Genomic DNA, 20,284 nt, shown 5'->3' on the forward strand with positions numbered 1-20,284 from the left:
AGGCATGAGTCAGTGGTTACAAGCAAAGTGAAAACTCTGAGGTACAAGAGTTGTCCACCGTTCCACAGTGCAATAAGAAAATAGAGCCAGCAGCATTTGCAGCACTTTTTTTTAAAATACATGATCTCATTTGTACATCATAGTACTGTACACCAATCCACCCCAAGCAGTTGCAATGTCCAATTTGTGCTTTAATCTGAGCATGTAGAAGGGAGTGGATATATAATTCATGCCTCAGATTGTTTTACTCAAGATTTTGAATCAAGCTGAAGTTTCTTGCTTTTAATATCAGATAGAAAAAGTTTCTCCAAAAGCAGAGTCTGCATATGTACAGTTGCTTCAGGACAGGAAATATTTTGTGGATATCAAACTCAGGTCTTTGTTTCCCTCTAATCCTATATTTCTCAGGTGAAGTTCCCACAGATGCCATTCAACATCACAAAAAACCCTCTGTAAGTTATATACTACTGCCCTCTACTGCATTGTTAATTTAGATCATAAAGCCATCCAAGTCACACTTCCTGTCAGGTTTGTGAGGCTTATTCATGTCATCAGTCAACCAGGCCACCTGTACAGCAAAGATATAAATAAAGTATTCAAAGCTTTGGGGAAGAAAATCACAATATGTCTGAACCAGTAAGACTAAAACAATAAGGACTTGTATAACTGTATTTGTTAAGCCTCTCACCTTTCATCTCCCAACTTCATAAGATAAACACAGCATCACAGTCATTCTAGAATTAAAAACACCCTCCAGTCAGTTCTATCTGTTCAAACACAAGCTGAAAAAAAACCATAATGGAAAACCTGTAGGATATGTGAAACATTAATACCTTTGGATTATCTGAGGTTCACAATTCTCTAATGCTACTGACTGCCAAAGATATCTACCAGTACAAAAGGCATAAATCTACACAAACATATTCCTTTCCCCAGGAACTTATTACTGAATGTGGCTCACATCCAGGATATGTCTTGGAATAAACAGCATCTGAACAAACTGTGTCAATCCTCTCAATTCAGTTCCCCAGGAACTGTTGTTTCAGTACAGAAAAGAGATTTCTGCAGGACATGAGGCACTTCAGACTCAATTTAGTTCCTCCACTATTTACAAAGCGCACTGTGCACTCCTCCATTGCTTGTTTCTAATGGAGAATGGGCAGATTGAATGAGAAAGACTGTGCTGCATTTTTCTCATTAAAACACGTTGAGTTAAGGTCAGGTTAATAACTTTCCTTGGTGGCATCATGCTAGGGAACTAATTTCAAAATGATTGCCTGAACAGAAGGCACCCTGAAAACTTTTTTTTAATAAAGCATAAGCAAGTAAGAAGCAAACAAAAAGAAATTGAGTAATCTCAGTCTCACACCTCCATAAATTCTAGGACAATTAACAGAGAACTCCAAATGCATCATAAGACATCTCAGAAGATGAACCAATAAGTAATTACCGTGAGAGACACCAAGAACCTGTGGGAAAGAAAAACAGCACCAAGTTGACATTCCAGCTGAGCACTGAGGCAGCACATTATTAACCACAGGAGACAAACTGTATTAGATCAACTTTATTTATATTATCAAATTTGACAATAAAATATTCCAAATCTATTGAACGCATTCATACACAGGAACATATAAAATGCCAGGTCTCAGAATGTGTTCCATACAAAATACTGGTTAGTGTAGCAAAGTCATTGCCAAACATTCCCTGAATTTCAGAGGGCCTTGAACACACTGTGCTCCAAGAACTACCTTAATACCAAACATTCCTTCCTTTGGTCTGCAAATCCTTTGCAATTATTGCTAGTTATTGAAGTCTTCTGTTTTTATACAGAATCACACAGTGACTCTGAACCTCTTCAGAAGTATTAAAATGACAGCTGAAAGCTTCATCAGCATTTTTGATACGTGTTGTCAAAAATAAGAAACACATTTGGTCCTCAAGACTAGTTTTGGTTTCTGAAAACATCCTGGATGAATAAAACAAAGCAAAAATTATGGAGACATAATTAGTGCATTAGGTATAACAAAGGTACTTCAGTAAATTCAAACATGTCAACTGTGCAGCTTGGTAAAGCACCTGAGTTAATCCTCTTCTGAAAGTGCCACATTCTCCCTAAAGATTTATTTCTTCAGAGCTCTCCCCCCAGGAATCTCGACTGCTCCAGTGCCCCTGGCAGGGCTGTGACAGACACACTGAGTGCTCTCCCCACGGTGAGGGAACATTCCCAACACACAGCCAGGAATAATGCTTCACTTCCAATGAGAACTGCATCCTAACATGCAAGGAACTGCCAACGAAAGGGCTGATGATGATTTGGTAGAAAAAAGAATTCCACCTTCTGGCCATAAAGCTACAGCCTGCAGATGCACCACATCCAACCCAAGTCCCACCAGAAGCACTGTGTGTGCTCCCACAGGACTCAGGCACACACATTCCCCTACAACAAGGCTTTACAGTGACAAACAGCAGCACAAACAAATGCCTTGAAAAAGTTTCAGCTTCATTTTACCTTATCAACTAACACAAGTTTATTTATGGAGACACTCAAGGACTTGTCTACTAATGGAAAGCTGATTTATAAATCTTTATGTTAAAAGATACAGTCAACTGATCTCAGAAACACAGTATTAGACTGCCAAAATTAGAATAAGAGTTGTGCTTTTTTTTTCTTTTCAGTCACAAAAAGTAGTATTAAAAAACTACTAAAGAAAAGAAAATAAAAAGAACAAGCATTGTTTTGAATCATGTATTTTGGAACTTCAAATCACAAAAAACCCCTGAAGCTAAATTCTTGCTGTGAGACTGAAAATACTACTGAGTAGGTAAGGATCTAAATGAAGCTTAGAAACATTCTTCAAATCAGGTTAAGAATCATTTACTTATGTTGTTTTCTCATTTTTTCATCCCTTGATGCCCACACTGGTATCCTGCAGTCCAGCCTCCAGCTCCACTCATTCCAGTGCTTAGTAACAGGCATTCTACTTCAGCAAGAAACACAGACTGCAAGGAGCTGTTTCCCTTCATTTTTTCAGTTGTAAACCAGTAGTATAACAATTTATTCAAAAATTGAGTCAGACCAAGGAGGAGCTTTATCATCTTTGAGCAGTCTTGGAACACAAGCCTGAAGCTTATCCAGCTGACAGCCCTGCATACAATAGATCACCTGGCTAACAAACATTGTTTTGTGGGGTTTCTTTTTTTATTTTCTTCTTGTTGTGGGTTTTTTTTGTTTTGGAGTTACTCTGGAAAAGTCTAGGCAATATTACTGCTGAACTGTAGGTTCCTGGACAACTGAGGGTAAGATTATTGTTCCATTTTAAAAATCAGGAAAATGTGTATACTCCCTCAACATAAGTAAAGGAAAAAAATGTGGGCAGGGTGGGACAGGGGGGAAATAAAGCTACATAGGGAAGTTAAAACCTAGGAAGACATTTAGCTTGTTGATGACCTTAGTTCAAGTTGTTCTGCATTTAGAGATTTCTGAATTAAAACTTAAAGCCTTAAACCTACCTTAAACCTGCCAAAATGTTTCCATTCTACAATAACAAGAGTTCAAGCCCATCATTTCAACATGTCCTACCAATATGTCCAATGGCAGCAAACATTTTATGCATGCTATTAGTTAAAACCTGACCCTTTAGACAACTTCAGTTTCTTAAGTAGTAAATCCTTAATAATTTGATAAGTTTCTGAAACTATTAAAACACTTTTCTTGGAGAACCTAGCATTTTGAAAGCATTCTAAACTGCATTTTCAGAAAACTAAGTGCAGTCTAACTGGATGACTGGTTTTAAAGCAAGCAAAAGAGAATCTCTGGGTGACACTATTTCTCCAACAGGACTTCTGTAATCAAGGTTGTAAATATGATGGCCCTTAGGCCAGCACTTCTGTGGATGTCAGAGTTGAAATTATTCTTTTTTAACATTGAGTGAAACAATACTGTAGGAAATTAACAGATTTGCATGTTCAGCAATTTATAGAAACATTTAAGGAACAGCATATTCCAACTTCTTGAAACAGCAATAATGAAAATAATGGGAAATTACTTTTAGTCTTAAGCCAAAAAACATTCTTTTCATTGGAGTGCAATGTTGATCCAATTGCTGCTTGGTCAGTAGCTGGGTCAGAGATGAAGTATTTGACTGAGAGCAAGGTTTATACTCCATGTGGCATCATGCTGGCTTCCATTCCCCACCCCACTTCAGGAAGTTCACTTCTCTTTGAAATCCTGCCCACCATCCATTTCCACTACAGGAGATCGTTTGTCACCCAGAAATGTAATTCCATACTGTATAGATTGCTTGCCAGTATTCAATTAGCTTTGATTTATGTGCTACTCCACACAGCTACAGTTATTACAGGCACCAACCAGTTTAGCATCATTCCCTCACTGATAAATAAAGCACAGGGTGAGAATTCCTCAGACTCCAGACTGTATGTAATCAGGGTTCTACAAGTTGATGAGCAAACAATTTCTTTTTAAAAAACCCAGAAGGAGCTAATAAAGAAGCTTCAAGTAATTCCCACATTATCATTTTTCCCCAAAAGCTGTAGCAAAAGAAAGCTGGATTTCAACAACAGTAACACAGTTCCAGGCAGGCCTGTTCCCTGTCTTACCTCGTAGACATGTGCATTTACAAACTAAGGTACTGGGAACTGGGGATCAGAACATGCAAGACCCTTTAAAAAGTTTTCTGTGCTTTCCAGATGGTTAATATCATTCCCTTGTCTTAAGGGCATCCAAAACTGCAATCCTTCCTAACCCTCCCACTCCAAACCTGCACAGACCACACAAAGGACTCAGGTATCTGTGGTTCCATGTAGTATGTGTGAGGGGCTGCACAGTCTCTGCATGAAAGTCCGTGTGAACATTGGACAACACCACAGGCACCAAAATGCATATTTGATCAAATTTGCAGAATGTGAAAATACCATGAAGCATCATAAACACAAATCAGAGACAAACAACATTTAGGACATCAAACAACTTCTTGAACACAACCTTTAAAAAAAGAAAAATAAATAATTCAAATATCTAAATATCAGGGGATTAAAAGGCATTTTCCCATACTTAAGGGAAGGCATCCCAGGTGAGGAAAATAACTATCAACACAAGGTTATCACAGATCAAAAAGCAGCTTCTTGACGTAGGAGATGGTCGTGTCGTTGGAGAGCATTTCAATGTGCTCGTTGCCCGGCAGCTCAAACATCAGCACCTCCTGTTTCTGCCTGCGCAGCCAGCGGCGGCACTGCAGGGCGCTCTGCAGGTTCACGGTGCCGTCCCCGTCGCTGTAGAGGATGCGCGGCTCCCTGTCGGGGAAGCTCTCGTAGTGGAAGGAGTCGGGGGTGTCCACGCCGCTGCCGTAGAGGCAGTGGATGCGCACGCCCGGCGGGGCCATGCGGAACAGCAGCGGCTCCGTGTCCTGCCGCATGAGCCAGCCGTCCTCGAAGCCGATGTCGCGGTAGAACCGCCCGTAATCCCGCAGAGTGTAGTTGGCCGTGGGGGTGCTCACGAACACCTTGTCTGGAGGCCACGTGTAGTTGTAGGGGAGCATCCAGTTTGTGGAAACTGCCGATCTCTGCTGGTCTCTGATCTTGAGTGAACTGATAACGGGTATCCTGTTGTTGTCACCTTAGACAAAACAGTAGAATTCCATTACACATAAAGCGAAGCATAAACCTCAATCGGCAGCAATTACTAGCACTCAGCAATAACACAGATAAAAAGTTTGGTCCCTTTGCTTACAGTGACAACTTGAAAAGTTTTTCCTTCTTTATGATGACCATAATTAATTTCTGTAAACTAACCTCTAAAAACTTACCAATATAAATAAAAGTTGATGAAAAACTAAACCAAGAACACTGCTGCCCTTCCAATATGCTCCTTTGTAAAGGATGAAATATTTCCTGTGTGGGCCAAGTAAGAAATCAGATTTTATTAGGCGTTATTTAGACCGTTGGCAGGTTTTATCTTAAATGCTTTCCCGAAAATGTGTTTTACGGCGTTTCTGGTACCTAGAGCATGTTTCTGCTTCAAGAATAAGCAAATACTAACGTCCACACACTTGTGGGAACTCATGAAGAAACTTTATAGATTTAATGAAATGTTTAAAGTTTTCTACATTGAAAACAAGCAGAGTAGCAATATTTCATCCAGGATAGGTATAAATTGTTTATTTACCATTTGGCACAGCATTTTACCAGTTCATGCACATCTTTCATAACAAAATGTACAATGGAAAGAAAGTGGCAGATTCTTACTAATGGCCTAAAAAGATAACTGTCATAAAAGGAAACAGAAGCAACTGTTACTGTCTCTGCTTATGCCATCAAGTAAGAGTGCTGCCCTCAGTGACCAGTTCACTCTCAGCATAGCACTTCAACAGAAGAGCTAGAGCCTGTTAACTTCTGGTGGGAACCAGGACAAATTGCCAGTATCAGCAGCTTCCCTTCCAGTCAGCATGTAAGACTGCTAAAACACTTGCACTTCTCAGAACACAGGTTCTCTCTAATGTGGCACTAATATTTCGTAGCTGGTTACTCTGGTAACATAAACTACATCTTTGCCAGAGAGGGGCAGATAAAACCACAATTCTTCAAAAAACAGTTGATAACGACTATACTTGGTAAATGTTTTCAGCTGGCCAAGCTTTTACAAGGCATTACATTTTTATATAATGTTAATCTGAAGGGCTAGAGCTTAGCTCATTATCAATAAAGGTATTAAGTTATCTGATATCAAATAAACCACAAATTTGCTATCTTTTTACCAAATTTAGATTTACTCTTTTTACAGAGCTACTGTCTGACCAAATCATTCTTGAATTTTGTAGAGATCAAGACAACTGTTTTCTTAGCAGTTCATTCCAAAGATGGCTCAAACTAACACATTATTAAGTTATAATTTATATATATATCTTTCTTCATGTTTTAACAGCTGTTCTTGCATCATCACAAAACTAAAAGCTGCTTCATAAGTGGATGATATAGTGATGACTAGAAACAATTTATTTTTATTTAAACACCACTCCCCCCAAAAAACCAGACCAACAAACAAAAAAAAACCCAAAAAAGAACAACAACCAAACCAAACCAAACCAAAAAAAAATTAAAAAAAAAAAAGCTTAGACCAAAGTTTGTTTTTCTCATTTTCACCATCACCCTGGCTGGCACACCTCAATTCCTTTGTCAGCTGAACTTTGAATCAGATTTTCCATTATTATAGGTGGTTACAGCATGTAATGGTCCAGGTCAACCATGCTATAAAAATTGAAGTGCTGAAACCAAAACCACTATTCCTGAAAAATACACTCTGGTGCTATTTCAATTCCATAAGGTGGCACTAGTGCTTCAGCAAGGAGACATAAAGCACAATCTTTAATGCAGCTTCAGGAGTACATGGAGACATTGTTGGCATAAGTCTGAAACAGATAAAGGAAACTCCAAAGAGCACAGCAAGAATCACCAAGGTCCCAAAAAACCTGTCTCATATTACTGTGTGGTAGCAGTACTTAACTGTGCACTCCCACCACCAAGTTACTGCATACTGCTTGGCAGTTCTCAGCAAAGAAAGCCCGAGTTTGAACGGAACAATAAGAGGACTGTGCACAAAATTTATTTCCAGTCGAATAATCAGACACAGAACTTGACTATTGCAGCCTTCTCTTACAGAACTGGTACAAAGTGCTTATCAAGTACTTTTCTCTGAAGTGAGGCCCTACCATGTGGTCAAGACCACATTTAATTAAGACAGCAGGCACAACACTCGTATTATAGTGAACAAAATATTAGGTCTAAGGAAGACACTGCTCGTATTTCAACCTGACAAAAATCAGAACCAAGCCACCACAGCGAACTTTGTGCCTTTGCCTGCTGTAGGAGGAACATCCTCACTTTATTGGCACTGCAACTGTAATGATACAAGTATTGAGCCTGCAAAGCACATGAATAAGTAGCTGAAAGTATCACAGAAAATCTACTGAAAATAATTCCACCGTGTCCCGTTTACCACTTTGACAACACAACTGGATTTGACATGAAGTTCCTGGTCATTACATTTTATAACCAGGAATGGAAGCAGAAAGAATGCATTCATAGCGTGCCTTGTCTTTCCTGAAGAAATGCAGTACATTTCTTTAAAGCAACAATTCTTCTACAAACTAACCCTGCTAATCTTAGAAACTCTTTAATAGACTAATGTAATCCAAGTGTTGATGCCTGGTGGTGGTGCCTTACTTACAGGTATTTGAGATAGGACTAGCCTAAAACTGCACTCTGAGATTAGGTACTGCCCATTTAACTTTCCTACATGATTCTTAAATTTCTGCTCAAAAAACATGGACTTCAGTACAACAGACATACAGATCAGAATATGACTACATTTCAGTAGAAATTTAACTATTCATGAAGCATTTGTATAACTAGCCATTTTGGATGAAATGCATTATAAAGGATAAACAAGGTACAAAGCACAAAAGTTTAATCCAACAGAAATCAAGGACTCTGGAATTTTATATAATCATGTATAATTTTATACAGCTAATATTAACATTGCTTACTTCCTGCCATTTCTGTAGCATGCAAATATGTCAGATGAAGCCTGTGGGAAAAGGGAAATCAATTTTTACAGTGCCATTGCAGCACATTTAACAATGTGTAAATTGGATGATTGTATTGAGTTAAGTTTTCTAATTAGTTACAGAGTAGTGCACAACTGTTCACACTCAAATGCCTTTGCTAAGCAAAGTATTCTTTGCTCTGTCCATGCAAGGCTGACACTTGCTGTGTGTTTTGCATTTCAATGAAGTCCAATTTTTCATGTCAGCTTTGATTAGGAAGAAGATAGTGATATCCAAAGCTAACAAGTCAGAAGTAAGCTACAAAACCAAACCAGAATCATCAAGAACTAAATGCCAAAGCACATGACATCATTATGGTATCACATGATGGGGTAAGTGAACATTTTCCATCAGTCATTTGCAGTTAATTAGTGTAATACATTATGCTTTATTCAGTTTTTTTTTTAGTCTCAAGCATATCCAGTGTGCTAAATCTCAGACCTCAGTCAGCAGTGTTACAAATTTCACCTGCCATTTACACTGTAGGCACCACTTCACTGCCATGTCTACAAGTTTCCCTTAATGTCAACCTCAGGCAGCTGTGATCCTGAATCAAAGGAAACTCTGGAATGCTCTGGAGTCCCTGTTAGCTTTGCAATCCTGAACAGAGCAATCAGGCTGGGGGCAGAAGTGACAGAAATAGAAAGCATGAGGCCAAACAGCAGATGACAGAACAATCTGCAGAAAAGAGGTCAGGAGGGGTCAAGAGGGGACATAGCTCCTGGTTACAGGATGGGGATAAATTCGGTCCACTCCCACAAATAGGAAGAATGACAGTCTGGTCTCAAGGCTTGACACAGCAAGTTGTCATCACTTAGGAAAAATATTTTTACCTTTGTAGTACCTTAACCTCTCCTCTTCCAATCTCAGAGTTCCCAGGCTAGTTCAGTACCATGCACTGTGCACCAAAGGCAGTGCCAACCCCAGGTACCCACCTGAGGCCAGCACACGGAGAGTTTTAGCCACCCCTCCCCAGGGAGCGCCCAGTGACACATAATCCTTGATGTACTTGTCCTTCCAATCCTGAGTCTGCTGGTTGAGGAAGTACAGGGTGTACATATTACCCATACTGTGGGCAATTAAGACAACAGGACTTCCATACTGCTCATACATTAACTCGATCATCTTGCGAAGTGCCACAAAATAGTCTCCATTCTCATCTAAAACATACAGATTACACAGTTAGAATTATTAATTGTGAATGCTAAACTTTAAAACCATAAGCTTTTAAATAATTGCATTAAACTGTCTATGGAATTCATATTACAGAGCTTATAAATTCCAATATTAAGTGGGAGGAGGGTGGGGTTTGTGGGCATGTGCTTTGGTAGTGTGGGGGGTTTCTGTTGTTTTGCTCTGTTTTTAAGGAAGTTTTAAGTGGCAAGTCGTTTAAAGAGGGGGAAAAAAAAAAAAGAAACCACAACAATGAGCTCACGTCTGGGTCCGGGAGTGCCCAGGCCCCAAGAACCAGTCAAAATTAAGTATGATTTTACAGGATGGGAGAAGAGACTCAAAACATAGGTGCTGGCTAGGAGAGGCAAAATTTTGTTCAAGTAACAGTATGTTATTTACTTGGTGCCTTTCGCCAGTCATAAGGTGCTCCTCTTACATCTTCATCACGTTTGTAGCCCCAGTCTACTAAACTCTGCACCAGCATATAAAAGTAGCTTCCTGTAGACAACAGATAAGAGAAAAACAGAACAGTAACAAGGTTAGTGTTACAAACTCCCTTTGGAGGCATTACCTCTGATACTATATATGCACACATTAAAACTGCAGGAAGCTACATGCACATGAAACAAAATGAGATGTGCCACTATCCCCCAAAATCGAGGGAATGCTGCTATTAACACTTCTTACTCGGTGGCTGATCTCTCAAAAATTTTGGCAGCAAAATCTAGTATACACAGAGGGGATAAATTTTACTCAGTAGAGAAAAATTTACTCCTGAACTGTAAAGAAAACACCTCAGAAGTTATTACATTAGAGTCCTAACTTTTGCTGATTGCCAATTAACTTCAGGCAGGGTATAATACAAATTCATAAAGGTTGGCCTGGACTTCAACATTTATTCTTGCAAACCCCAGGGCAGAATTCTGGAAACTACCACAAAACTATTTTTATATCTCTCAGGTAGAGGACTAAGACTGAAGTAACTGAACATAACACTTTAATAGCAAATAAGGGAAACAGTTACAGACTGCATATTGAAAGATGTCACATATTCCAAGCTTTGACACACAGGATTTAAGCATTACCACAACTAAATGCATCTAGAAACAGTGTCATAATATCCTACTGAGCATCACAGTCATATCTAAGTTTTGAGCAGAACCTCACTCATTAGTCTTGGATGTTTATTACACAGTCCCTGAAGTGGAGAACTTTAAAGGTGACCCTCTTCTAGTTATAAGGCTCATCTGGTGCAGATCATTAAGCACACTGCAGCTCCCTAAAGAGCAATCCTTGTACATACCAACGCTCCTTTTACTCGGGTCAAGAAATTCCAAGGAAAACGTCTGCCCAAATCCTGGGACTCTGATATCCACTCCATCTGGTGGTTCTGTAATCTTACTTGTTCGATTATACACCAGCCTGGGGCAGAGGGGAAGAAAAAAAATAGAGAAAAACCCCATGAAACCTGTTGCATTTCCACATGAGACCTCTCAGCTGTACTGGAAAGAGACTTCTAGGGCTGCCTGTAAAGGACCCTATCTGCTAATAACACCAAGGTTGTGGGTTCAGTCTCTGTATGGGCCAGAGATTGGACTTGATGATCCTTGTGGGTTCCTTCCAACTCAGAATATTCCATGAAACATGATCCAAACCAGTCATTTCCACGTGTCTTGTGGTAGAAATTGGTCTCAGCTGCCCAGGAGTCTGTTCCTAATGACACAGTGCCGGCAGAAGCTCAAGCTCACGTTCCTCCTGCCTGTCCCCTCTGAGCTGCCTGAGGTACCACCTTCCCCCTGCCTCCTCCAAACCTCAGGAATTCATCACAAAATAGGCAGGACCCAAAGAGACCAGTGGGTCATCTGCTCCAACCTCCCTGCTCAAGCAGGGGCTCCCTAAAGCACATGGCACATGGTTCTGGAATATCTCCAGTGAGGGAGGCTCCACTCCCTGTCTGGGTGATCTGTCCCAGAGCACAGTCACTGCACAGCAAAGTTCTTCCTCATGTTCAGGTGGAACTTCCCAGGTATCAGTTTGCCCATTGCCTCTTGTCCTGTTGCTGGGCAGCATCAAGAAGAGTCTGGCTCCAAAAGGAGCAGAAAACATTCTCTTGAGGAAAGCCCACAAAGGTGCCTGAGAAGTGCTCAACCTACACTGGGTAACTGGTAGGAGAGAAAGTAGAAGCCAAGAGAACCTCTGTTCCTCATCAGTGATGAACAGCTGGCTCAGACACAACAGAGCCACACCTTCAGAATTCTCCTGTTAGTCCCAGCAGAATTCCAAGCCATTTCTCTCACTAGTCTTGAATCAGCAGAGAGAGTTTAAGGCAGCCATTCTGCACGTCAGCCTGAGGAAAGGCACTAACTGCAAAGAGCAATGTTTCTGGTCTTACCTGATATTGTCAATCCAGCAATCAATGATGACAGGCAGAAGCAATTCCAGATTCAGCCAGAGTGTAAAATAACTGTCTGTCTTCTTAGAGCAGAGATAGTGCACTACTGATGGCTTATCTAACTTTGCTTCCAACTGATTACCTAAGTCGCCTGGAACTGAAATATATAAAAAGGAAAGAGGAAAATATAAAAGGGAGACAATTAAAGCAAATAACATTTTACATTGCAATATACTATCTAAATACTGTAGCCCTCATTTGCATCATCACTGCATCCAGAGACACTATAAAATTTTGTAACTGGAAAAAAAAAATTATATAGGAAGAAAGTACTACACGTACATTTTCCACTGAAAATACTTAAATTTTAAAGAATCAGTACCTGAGGAATCATTACATAGAATAATTCTGGATCAACAGTTCATAACTTCCAAGAGAGGACTATAAAGGAACATGTCACATTAGCCCATTGGTACGAAAAACAAAGATTGCCTTGGACATTACCAAAATTATCTGTGTTTTAAAGTACAAACAATCTTTCTGAAAGAACTTTTTCTTCAGTGTCACAACTGCATATAAAAGTCTTTTTTCTCTTTAAACAGTTGCCTGCAAACTATCACTTTGAGATTAAAAACATAAAAAGTAAAAGATCCATTTATATTTTATCTTCCCTTCTTCACCTCCAACCACACTTTTGCAACACAAGATGTAGTTGGCTAACAATGTCAAAATACAGTTTCATATCTCTTACATGCAGGCTTGGATGCAACAACAGTATTGCTCCTCACTTTTTTCCTTCGTATGCATTACAACAGTAATACTCGGTCTTGTAATTGCACTTTCTTGAGGCATATACTAAATGCCAGTATTCCTTTGACTGAGGTTTATTTTTCTTTTTTTTTTTAAATGCTAGATGGAAACAGGAATATTTTTCTAAATTAGAAAAATACTTAACAAAACATTCTTACAGTTTTCAGAGAAACGTCTTACATTCTGTTATGGTTAATCATTTTTTCCTCAAAAAACAGAAAGGCAAAAACATTTCGGCATCTGAAAAGTTTTTCTATGTGAGAAAAATTTAGAAGGAAGGCCCTTCTTAAGGGTTTTCCCAGCCTCTTTCAGCTCCACACAGCCACCTTTTTGGGGTGTGCACAACTGTATCCTATTTACTTGCTGATGTTTAGTTCTGAAGTTTTTTAATTTCTAACCCATACAGTTGTGTCCCCCCTCCACCCACCCCCCAGTAAGTTACTTAATCAAAACAGTTTAAGCTCTATAAAACACTAATACTTAGCAATAGCTTCAGGAAATAGATATCTTTTAGTGGAACATTTAATTTAACTGTGCTTTTAGAGAAACACTTATTGCAGAACTGAAAGAGGATAGAATTTCAAACTACAGACCTGGACAACCACAGTCCAAAACACTCCCTAACCACTGCAGATTATGCCTCACCACAAGGATTTCTTTATTAACTACCCCTACTTTCTCATTAGGTTTCTAATGGTGTTATTTTTGTAGCCTTAAGTGAAACGTTAAGAGTCCCAGTAGCTGACCATGGTTTATTTTAGGTCATATTTCAAGGACTGATATGCCGGAAAGCATAGTAAGGGAGATTATAGGATTGCATCACACCCTAGAAAGAGTTTACTGAAGTTCAGTCTTGTAACCTCACAAAATGCTACTTAGTTATTGCTTAGAAAACTAAGGCAACAGCTTGTTCCAGTGTCGTGCCTCTGCTGTATCAGTGTTTTTAATTAGAAAAGGAACAGAATGTAATTCTATTTATATCAATCATTGGTGACTGGCAGTTTCAGCAGCAGACCTGCCAAGGACGGAACAGGTTGATTTTGCCTTCGGTTTCAATGCAAAACAAAGAAGAGTGACATTTTGTTCTATCCTGGAATCTCATTTCCTTGGGTAAAAATCAAATTCTTCCAGCAAAGATACCTTTCAAAGACTTAGACAAACAGCTGGAGTTTGAAGGACTTGCTGATGAGCGAGTGCAGTCAAAAAACCTCAGCAAGTCCTGCTCAGAGTAGGCAAACTCACAACTGAAGAAGTTAAAAATTATAATCAAGATACATTTACCAACAAAAGTGCTGAAAGCAGGAAACTGTACAAAGTCTCACTTGGACTTAATGGAGTAATCTTAGATTAAGTGCAAGTTTAATTTAGTTAAGATATTTTATCTTCAAGTTTCTTGAGGACAGAGGCTGTGCTCCTGTGTCCAGTTCAGGGCAGAGGATGAGAAACATGACATACTGATTTTTACTCAAGGGATGATAAAGAACAAGATGAAAAATGGCGATTTCTGCAATTCTAAACAAAAGATAAGGGACAAGTCCCACCTGTGCCAAGATACATCCTGGAGTCAAAAAATAAATTCTCGTGTACATGTATGAGGCCTGATTATTTATAAAGCAGGGATTAACAAAAATGCCTGTCATATTTACATTTCCATATTAACAGTGAAACTGCTAATCACCATAATTCACAGCTTGGGGTTTTTATTTCTAAAGTATATTTGCAAGCTGAAGAGGGTTCATGATGAAGCTATAGGAAATAAAATACAAATTTTGATTTTTGAGATTATGGAAAGAAATATGCAAGATCTTCAGTCCTCAACCCACCCAGTTTAACAGTGTTAATGATTTACCTTTTGGCTGGAGAACTACTTGGTGGCTTTTTGATAAGTAACAGGTTAAAAAATATCACATTGAAGATTAATTCTGTAAATTAAGGGCATACCTTTCCAAATTTTCTATGATGTAATTTAAAAGCAGTAGAAAAACATCTTTCCCTTTGCTTTCAGGCCATACAGAGAAAGCATCTGTGGGCAGAGTTATCTTTAAGCAATTTTTCTCCTCATCCTCTCATCTACCAGTATCTGTAGTTTCTAAGCCTTTTTGCTGGAAACATTACATAAAGTTCATACTTTTTAAAGCCTGCAGACTGATCCCAAAATAACTGGCAAGGGGAGTTCTGCAAATACATCAGCACTAGTTAAAACTGGATGTCCAAGAAAAGATCTTCAGCAGTACCCTTGCTTCCCAGCTTGCAGTTGTGTAATTCCTCTCTTGATTTCTGAACTACAACATTTGGAAATATGAGATTCCATATTCAGGAAAAAAAAAAAAGGCACTTCCATCAGATTTCTAGCACATTCTCATTTTTCACAGACAGTAATCCCAACAGAACTCATTCCAATACACTGATGAACCCAATTCATTTCCAATATTATAGTATCCTTGGCTGATTTTTTTCATCTTATCTGCCCTGACAGAACAAGTAGATCTCCTTTTGGGATGGGTTCTTGTATGTTTACACTTTATGGAAAGCACATTTACAAGTTTCATTCGAGTTTAAGAGTGGCCTCGGACTTTTCCAAGCCTGTGAATTACAACAATCAGCTCTAGGACACATCCATACTCATGCCTATCACTATCCTTAAGTCTTAGTGACAGATTCACAGTTCCCATCAAAAGACTATGAGCAAACTGCACCTTTACAGTGACTTGTCTTAATACTGCTCAGATAACAAAGACAAATGATCATTCAACAAACCCCCTGAATAGGAGGATCTCACATTTTATCTGTTAAGAAAAATAAAATAATAATTAAAAATAGTGCCTACATAATAATGGGGTTGGGGGCTGGGCTATTTTTTGTGTGCATGTGTGGGATTAAAAAAAAAAGACCATCAATTGATACTTTTTTTACTACTTTTATCTGAAATGCAAATGCTTTTGAGTATTTATCAACTATTATAACTTTTTAACTGGCATAATTTCCTCAAATAACTGTCATCTTTTTGGTTCTATAAATTAGCATTCCTTCAAAACAAACCAATTTCCAACTTCCCTGGCAAATTAATGTTAAACTCTGACCACAGTTCTCTAAGGAGAACATCTCCAAGTAGCTCACAGACACCACAGAAGAGGCCTGTGTTTAAAATTAGGAACAAGAAAGCAAACAACATCTCACATGATACTTCCAGATACCTTGGATCACATGAGGCATAAACATTTAAACCACTCCTGACATCTAGCCAGCTGACCATACAAACATGCACACCTCAATTAGCAGTCAGCAGGAATTCACAGGCAAAGCTCTTTTACATGTAAATCAATTATTAACAAACTTCATTTAGGTGTCTTTCTAGAAAACTTTAGCCAAGTACCTAACAAATTGTTTGCAGAAGGTATCAGAACATTGATATAGTAATTGTGTTGAGTCAGCTGTAAAAGGTAAAGAGTTCAGTGAATCCAATGCTGGTCTTATAAGGACGGGTTATCAGCTCCAAAAATGTCTAACACGTGAGATAGTATGCAGTGATTATCCATGGGCTATGTGAGAAAATGCAGGAAGAGCAGCCACAAAATAAACTACTTCTCACAAGCATTAGAAGACAAGCCTGTTGAATATAACCAAACTGAAGTACAAAAAAGTTATGATTCATGTAAACATGAAGCAGATACACAGAAGGAATTGCACAGAATATGTATATATTTAGTAGATATTGTCAGTAGAACAGAAGTATTTGGAGGGTTATTTTGGTTCTTAAAGGAGATTTTTCTGTATAAATATATTGTCCTGGCTAAACAGAAAACTCTTTAAAAAGGCACAAAAGCAAATCAGTATCTTAATTAGTCCCCTTTTCCCCAAAAACACTTGAGAGAGGAATCCAAGATAATCACCCTAGATTTTAATGAGCATTGTGCTTGATATTCAGCCAGGATTCTGGACATAAGGCTTTGACTTTTGCCTGTTTCTTCTTCTGTAAAATCACTGTTATCTGAATACACTTGATGCTTTGTTATCCAAATCTCAGGGAAAAGTGAGCAATTGCATTGCAGTATTTTGCTGGCAGTTACTACCCGTGCCAGTTTGGTCCCCTGTCATGTACAAACACGAGCTCCAGGCACAGCAGCTCCTGCTACCAAGGCCCCCTGATGATGCAGAGCCCAGGTGAAAAGCCGACCTAATCCAAACGGTGTGGTGCCACTCTCCACATTCCTTGTGCCAGCTGCTCCACTAAAGTAATTCAATCACCATATTAATCACTTCTCCTAAACGTGTTCACCTTCTCACCCTTTAGCAAGTCAAAGGACCCCATAAAGTGGCCAATAAGCAGGCACAAGGAAAGCTGGGTGAGCACTGAGCTCTTGGACCGGCCCAGCTTTCCACAGAACCTCCCTTCACCTGAGCCAGTCAGGGGCCTCTACAAACCTGAGACCTGTTGCCATCGCAACCATGGCCAAGAGTTACCAGGTTGTATTCATGCAGCTCATGTATTTTCAGATGTGAGATTTCTTGAGGCAGTATTTTTGTTGGTGCCTGGGCAGCAGAACATAGTTACCCACAAGCAATGCTCGTGCAAGCTACTGCTCTGCTTCCTCCTCCGTGAGTTGGGTAAGCACAGGCTGCAACTGCAAAGTGAGGTCATTACAAAAAACAGTTTGAGAGCAAGCTACACTGGGTCTTGTGACCATCACTAGTCTAAAACGCTTATGAAGTGTCATTATGTTGACAACATTCCTTTAAACAGCATCTCTTCTTTATTCTTTCAGATCAGGTGGCCGTGTTGCTACACACAGAATAAGACCAAACTTGTTAACTCCTCTTTCTACTGAAGGGTTTTAGCTTCCAAACAAACCAAGTGTAAGTGCTTTGATCATGAGATCCTGTTTACTACAAGACAAAAACATATGTAAAAACTGAACATATACGAGGAATTAGGAATCTGGATGCCAGCCTGATAAATCAGGGGAATCAATTCTGTATTCCCATCTCCAAAATCATCTCAGGCTTGTATGGGCCTGTATAATGTAGCCCTGCACACGCTTTGATGTCCTTTTCATTTGTGTTTCCAGGCAATGTGGGTTTTTCTTCCCTCTCTCAAGCACCTGTGTTAAGCCAGCACTTAGAATGCTTCCCTAAACAATTCCACTAAACCCTTCCACCATCCTCATGGCAGTAATTCCTAAAAAGCTTAACATGTCACATATGCAAGAAAGGTGAAGAAAAGGTCACAAAAAGTTAACTAAAATCAAGATGAGAACATTTCATCCAGAACCAGCAGGTGACCGACAGTTACTCCTTCCTCTCCTTTGTTTGTTTGACCTTCACTGCCCATGTCACGTCTAATCAAAACTAAGCCCTTACTGCAGGTTACAAGAGTAACTGCTATAAATCAAAAAAACATAATATTTTACAATAGGAAGTTACAGCAAATCACTCCCCAAGAGTACCTGCTTTCTCAAACATACAGGCAGCCCAGAAAAACTACATTAGAACCCACTGACTTTTCACCTTCTGGACAGGTGAGGACCAGGCAGCAGAAAACAGTAAACTTTAAAATGCAGACACTGAAGAGAATAGTAAGAGATGCAAGTTCCGTAGTGTTTGATGAAAACTGCTGGTTTACAACAGCAAGACAGTCTGTTGTAAAGCACTCATTGATAAATGTGTGCTCAGCCAGAGCATTTACCAGAAGGTCTCTTAAGAAAATGTAGGTCAGCCATGGTTCTTAAAACCATCCTTAGGGAACATATATACTTACAGCAGATCCATCAGTAGTAACTCCACGCTTCTACAATCAGTATTGCTTTCAAATCTTTGATTCCTTCACAGCTAGAGTTCAATATTGGATCAGCAACTAACACACTATCACCTTTGTCATCAAGAAGCTTGTGCTGAAGCAAGTGCCAAGGCCTATTACTAAAACCCAGCATTATGGAGTGGAAAGATGGGATAAAAGATTGTTTCTAGCTTCCTCAGGCAGAATTCAAAGAACTTTTGTTCAGGTTTCAACTCCCAACCCTTAGGACATCCCTTTGCAGTTTCTACTTCCAAATCTACATCCTGTCAGTCAGTTCAGCAGTCTATTAAGAACTGTGGATTCATACACCTTGTTCCTGAGATAACAAGAACATTTTTGAAGATGCTGTGTTAGAATTTACCCTTTTATGTCAGAAGTCTGTAACAGTACTAATACAGTTAACATCAGAGCCTAAATTATTATCAAGAAATGGAGCTCAAACTGAACAGCATGCCACTGACTATCCTTTTCCCAATATTTTTCCCATTTTCTTACTTTTTCTTCCCCCCTTACCATTAAGACTAATCGCATAATAAGAATGTGCGGCATACTGAATACATTCACAGGACTGCCTACTGACACTACTGCCACCAAATGCACTTACTGTCTTGGAATGGTTAAGAATTACAGTTTCAGTAGACAAGTTATTAAAACATTTAAAATTTATTTACAATTCTCATCAATAGATACAAAAAACATCTAACACATATTACTAACTATTATACGAATATTGCCTATATATTCAATACAAACTATTTTGTGTTAACAGGTGAAACCACAGGCCAGTAGTGAATATACATTTCTCATGTTTGAGCCAATTATTTTTTAAATACACGTAGCTCGACTGCTAGAACACCCAATCACTCCTCTTTCCACGTCTGATTCCAGCCTCTTTCACGGAAGGTTCACACAGAGGAGAAACTTAAGCAGCGCGGTCTGGCGTTCGTTACCGAGCCGGAGGTGTACTAAAGCGAGCCGTGCACTTGGGCGCACCCGGAGCGCTGCCCGGCCCGGCCCCGCGGCCCGACCTGCCGGGGCGCTCCCGGAGCAGCCGCTCCGCTCCCCGCTCCCGCAGCCCCGCAGTGCCCGGGCAGCGCCCCGGCCCCCGCGCCTCCCGCGGGGGGTGTGCGATGGGCCGGCGGGTCCGCCCCGGCCCCGCGGTGCCGCCGCCCGCCCCGCCGCCCCCCGGCTCTTACCCAGCACCACGGGCGGCCCCGCGGGCCGGCGGCGCGGCGCTCCCCCGCCGGGGCACGGCAGTGGCAGCAGCAGCAGGAGGAGAAGGAGGCCGAGGAAGGGGCTCCCCGCAGCGCGCGGGACGAGCCTGGCGCCGGCCGGCGGGGCCATGGCCCCAGCGCATACCCCCGGGGCCGGCAGCGCTGCCGCGGCCCGGCCGAGTGCGGCCCCGCCGCCCGGCCCCGCACTAAAGCGCCCGCCCCGCCCCGCCCCGCCCCCCCGTCAGCGCCGAGCGCGAGCGGCCCCGCCCCGCCAACGGCC

The 20,284-nt window shown here is 40.4% G+C and overlaps 1 protein-coding gene and 1 long non-coding RNA gene across 2 annotated transcripts in view; one reads left to right on the forward strand and one right to left on the reverse strand.

Annotated features, from left to right (window-relative positions):
* LOC127462596 (uncharacterized) overlaps positions 1 to 8,897 on the forward strand; it is a 71,182-nt gene extending 62,285 nt beyond the window's left edge. The window contains exon 6 of the long non-coding RNA XR_007900497.1: positions 8,828 to 8,897. This is a non-coding gene — a long non-coding RNA (uncharacterized LOC127462596). The remainder of the gene's footprint in view (positions 1 to 8,827) is intronic.
* PLA2G15 (phospholipase A2 group XV) lies at positions 1,292 to 20,207 on the reverse strand. The gene is made up of 6 exons (XM_051771303.1): positions 19,987 to 20,207; positions 12,187 to 12,343; positions 11,098 to 11,216; positions 10,194 to 10,292; positions 9,557 to 9,781; positions 1,292 to 5,635 (listed from the first exon to the last, which is right to left on the reverse strand). The coding sequence occupies exons 1-6, from the start codon at positions 20,132 to 20,134 to the stop codon at positions 5,124 to 5,126; spliced, it is 1,260 nt and encodes a 419-aa protein (XP_051627263.1). The 5' UTR covers positions 20,135 to 20,207; the 3' UTR covers positions 1,292 to 5,123.
* Between the last annotated feature and the right edge of the window lie 77 nt (positions 20,208 to 20,284).

Source organism: Manacus candei, unplaced genomic scaffold (assembly GCF_025592945.1).
Source record: "Manacus candei isolate 608988 ecotype Guabito, Panama unplaced genomic scaffold, ASM2559294v1 h1tg000131l, whole genome shotgun sequence".
NCBI lineage: Eukaryota > Metazoa > Chordata > Aves > Passeriformes > Pipridae > Manacus > Manacus candei.

Bases quoted from the DNA above. Each gene is read 5' to 3' on its own strand.
- PLA2G15 (XM_051771303.1), bottom strand. From the start codon at position 20,134: ATGGCCCCGCCGGCCGGCGCCAGGCTCGTCCCGCGCGCTGCGGGGAGC. The intron at 12,344-19,986 runs GTAAGAGCCGGG...TATATATTTCAG, and splicing joins GGGGCCGCCCGTGGTGCTGG to TTCCAGGCGACTTAGGTAAT. The intron at 9,782-10,193 runs GTAAATAACATA...TGTATGTTTTAG, and splicing joins TGACTGGCGAAAGGCACCAA to ATGAGAATGGAGACTATTTT.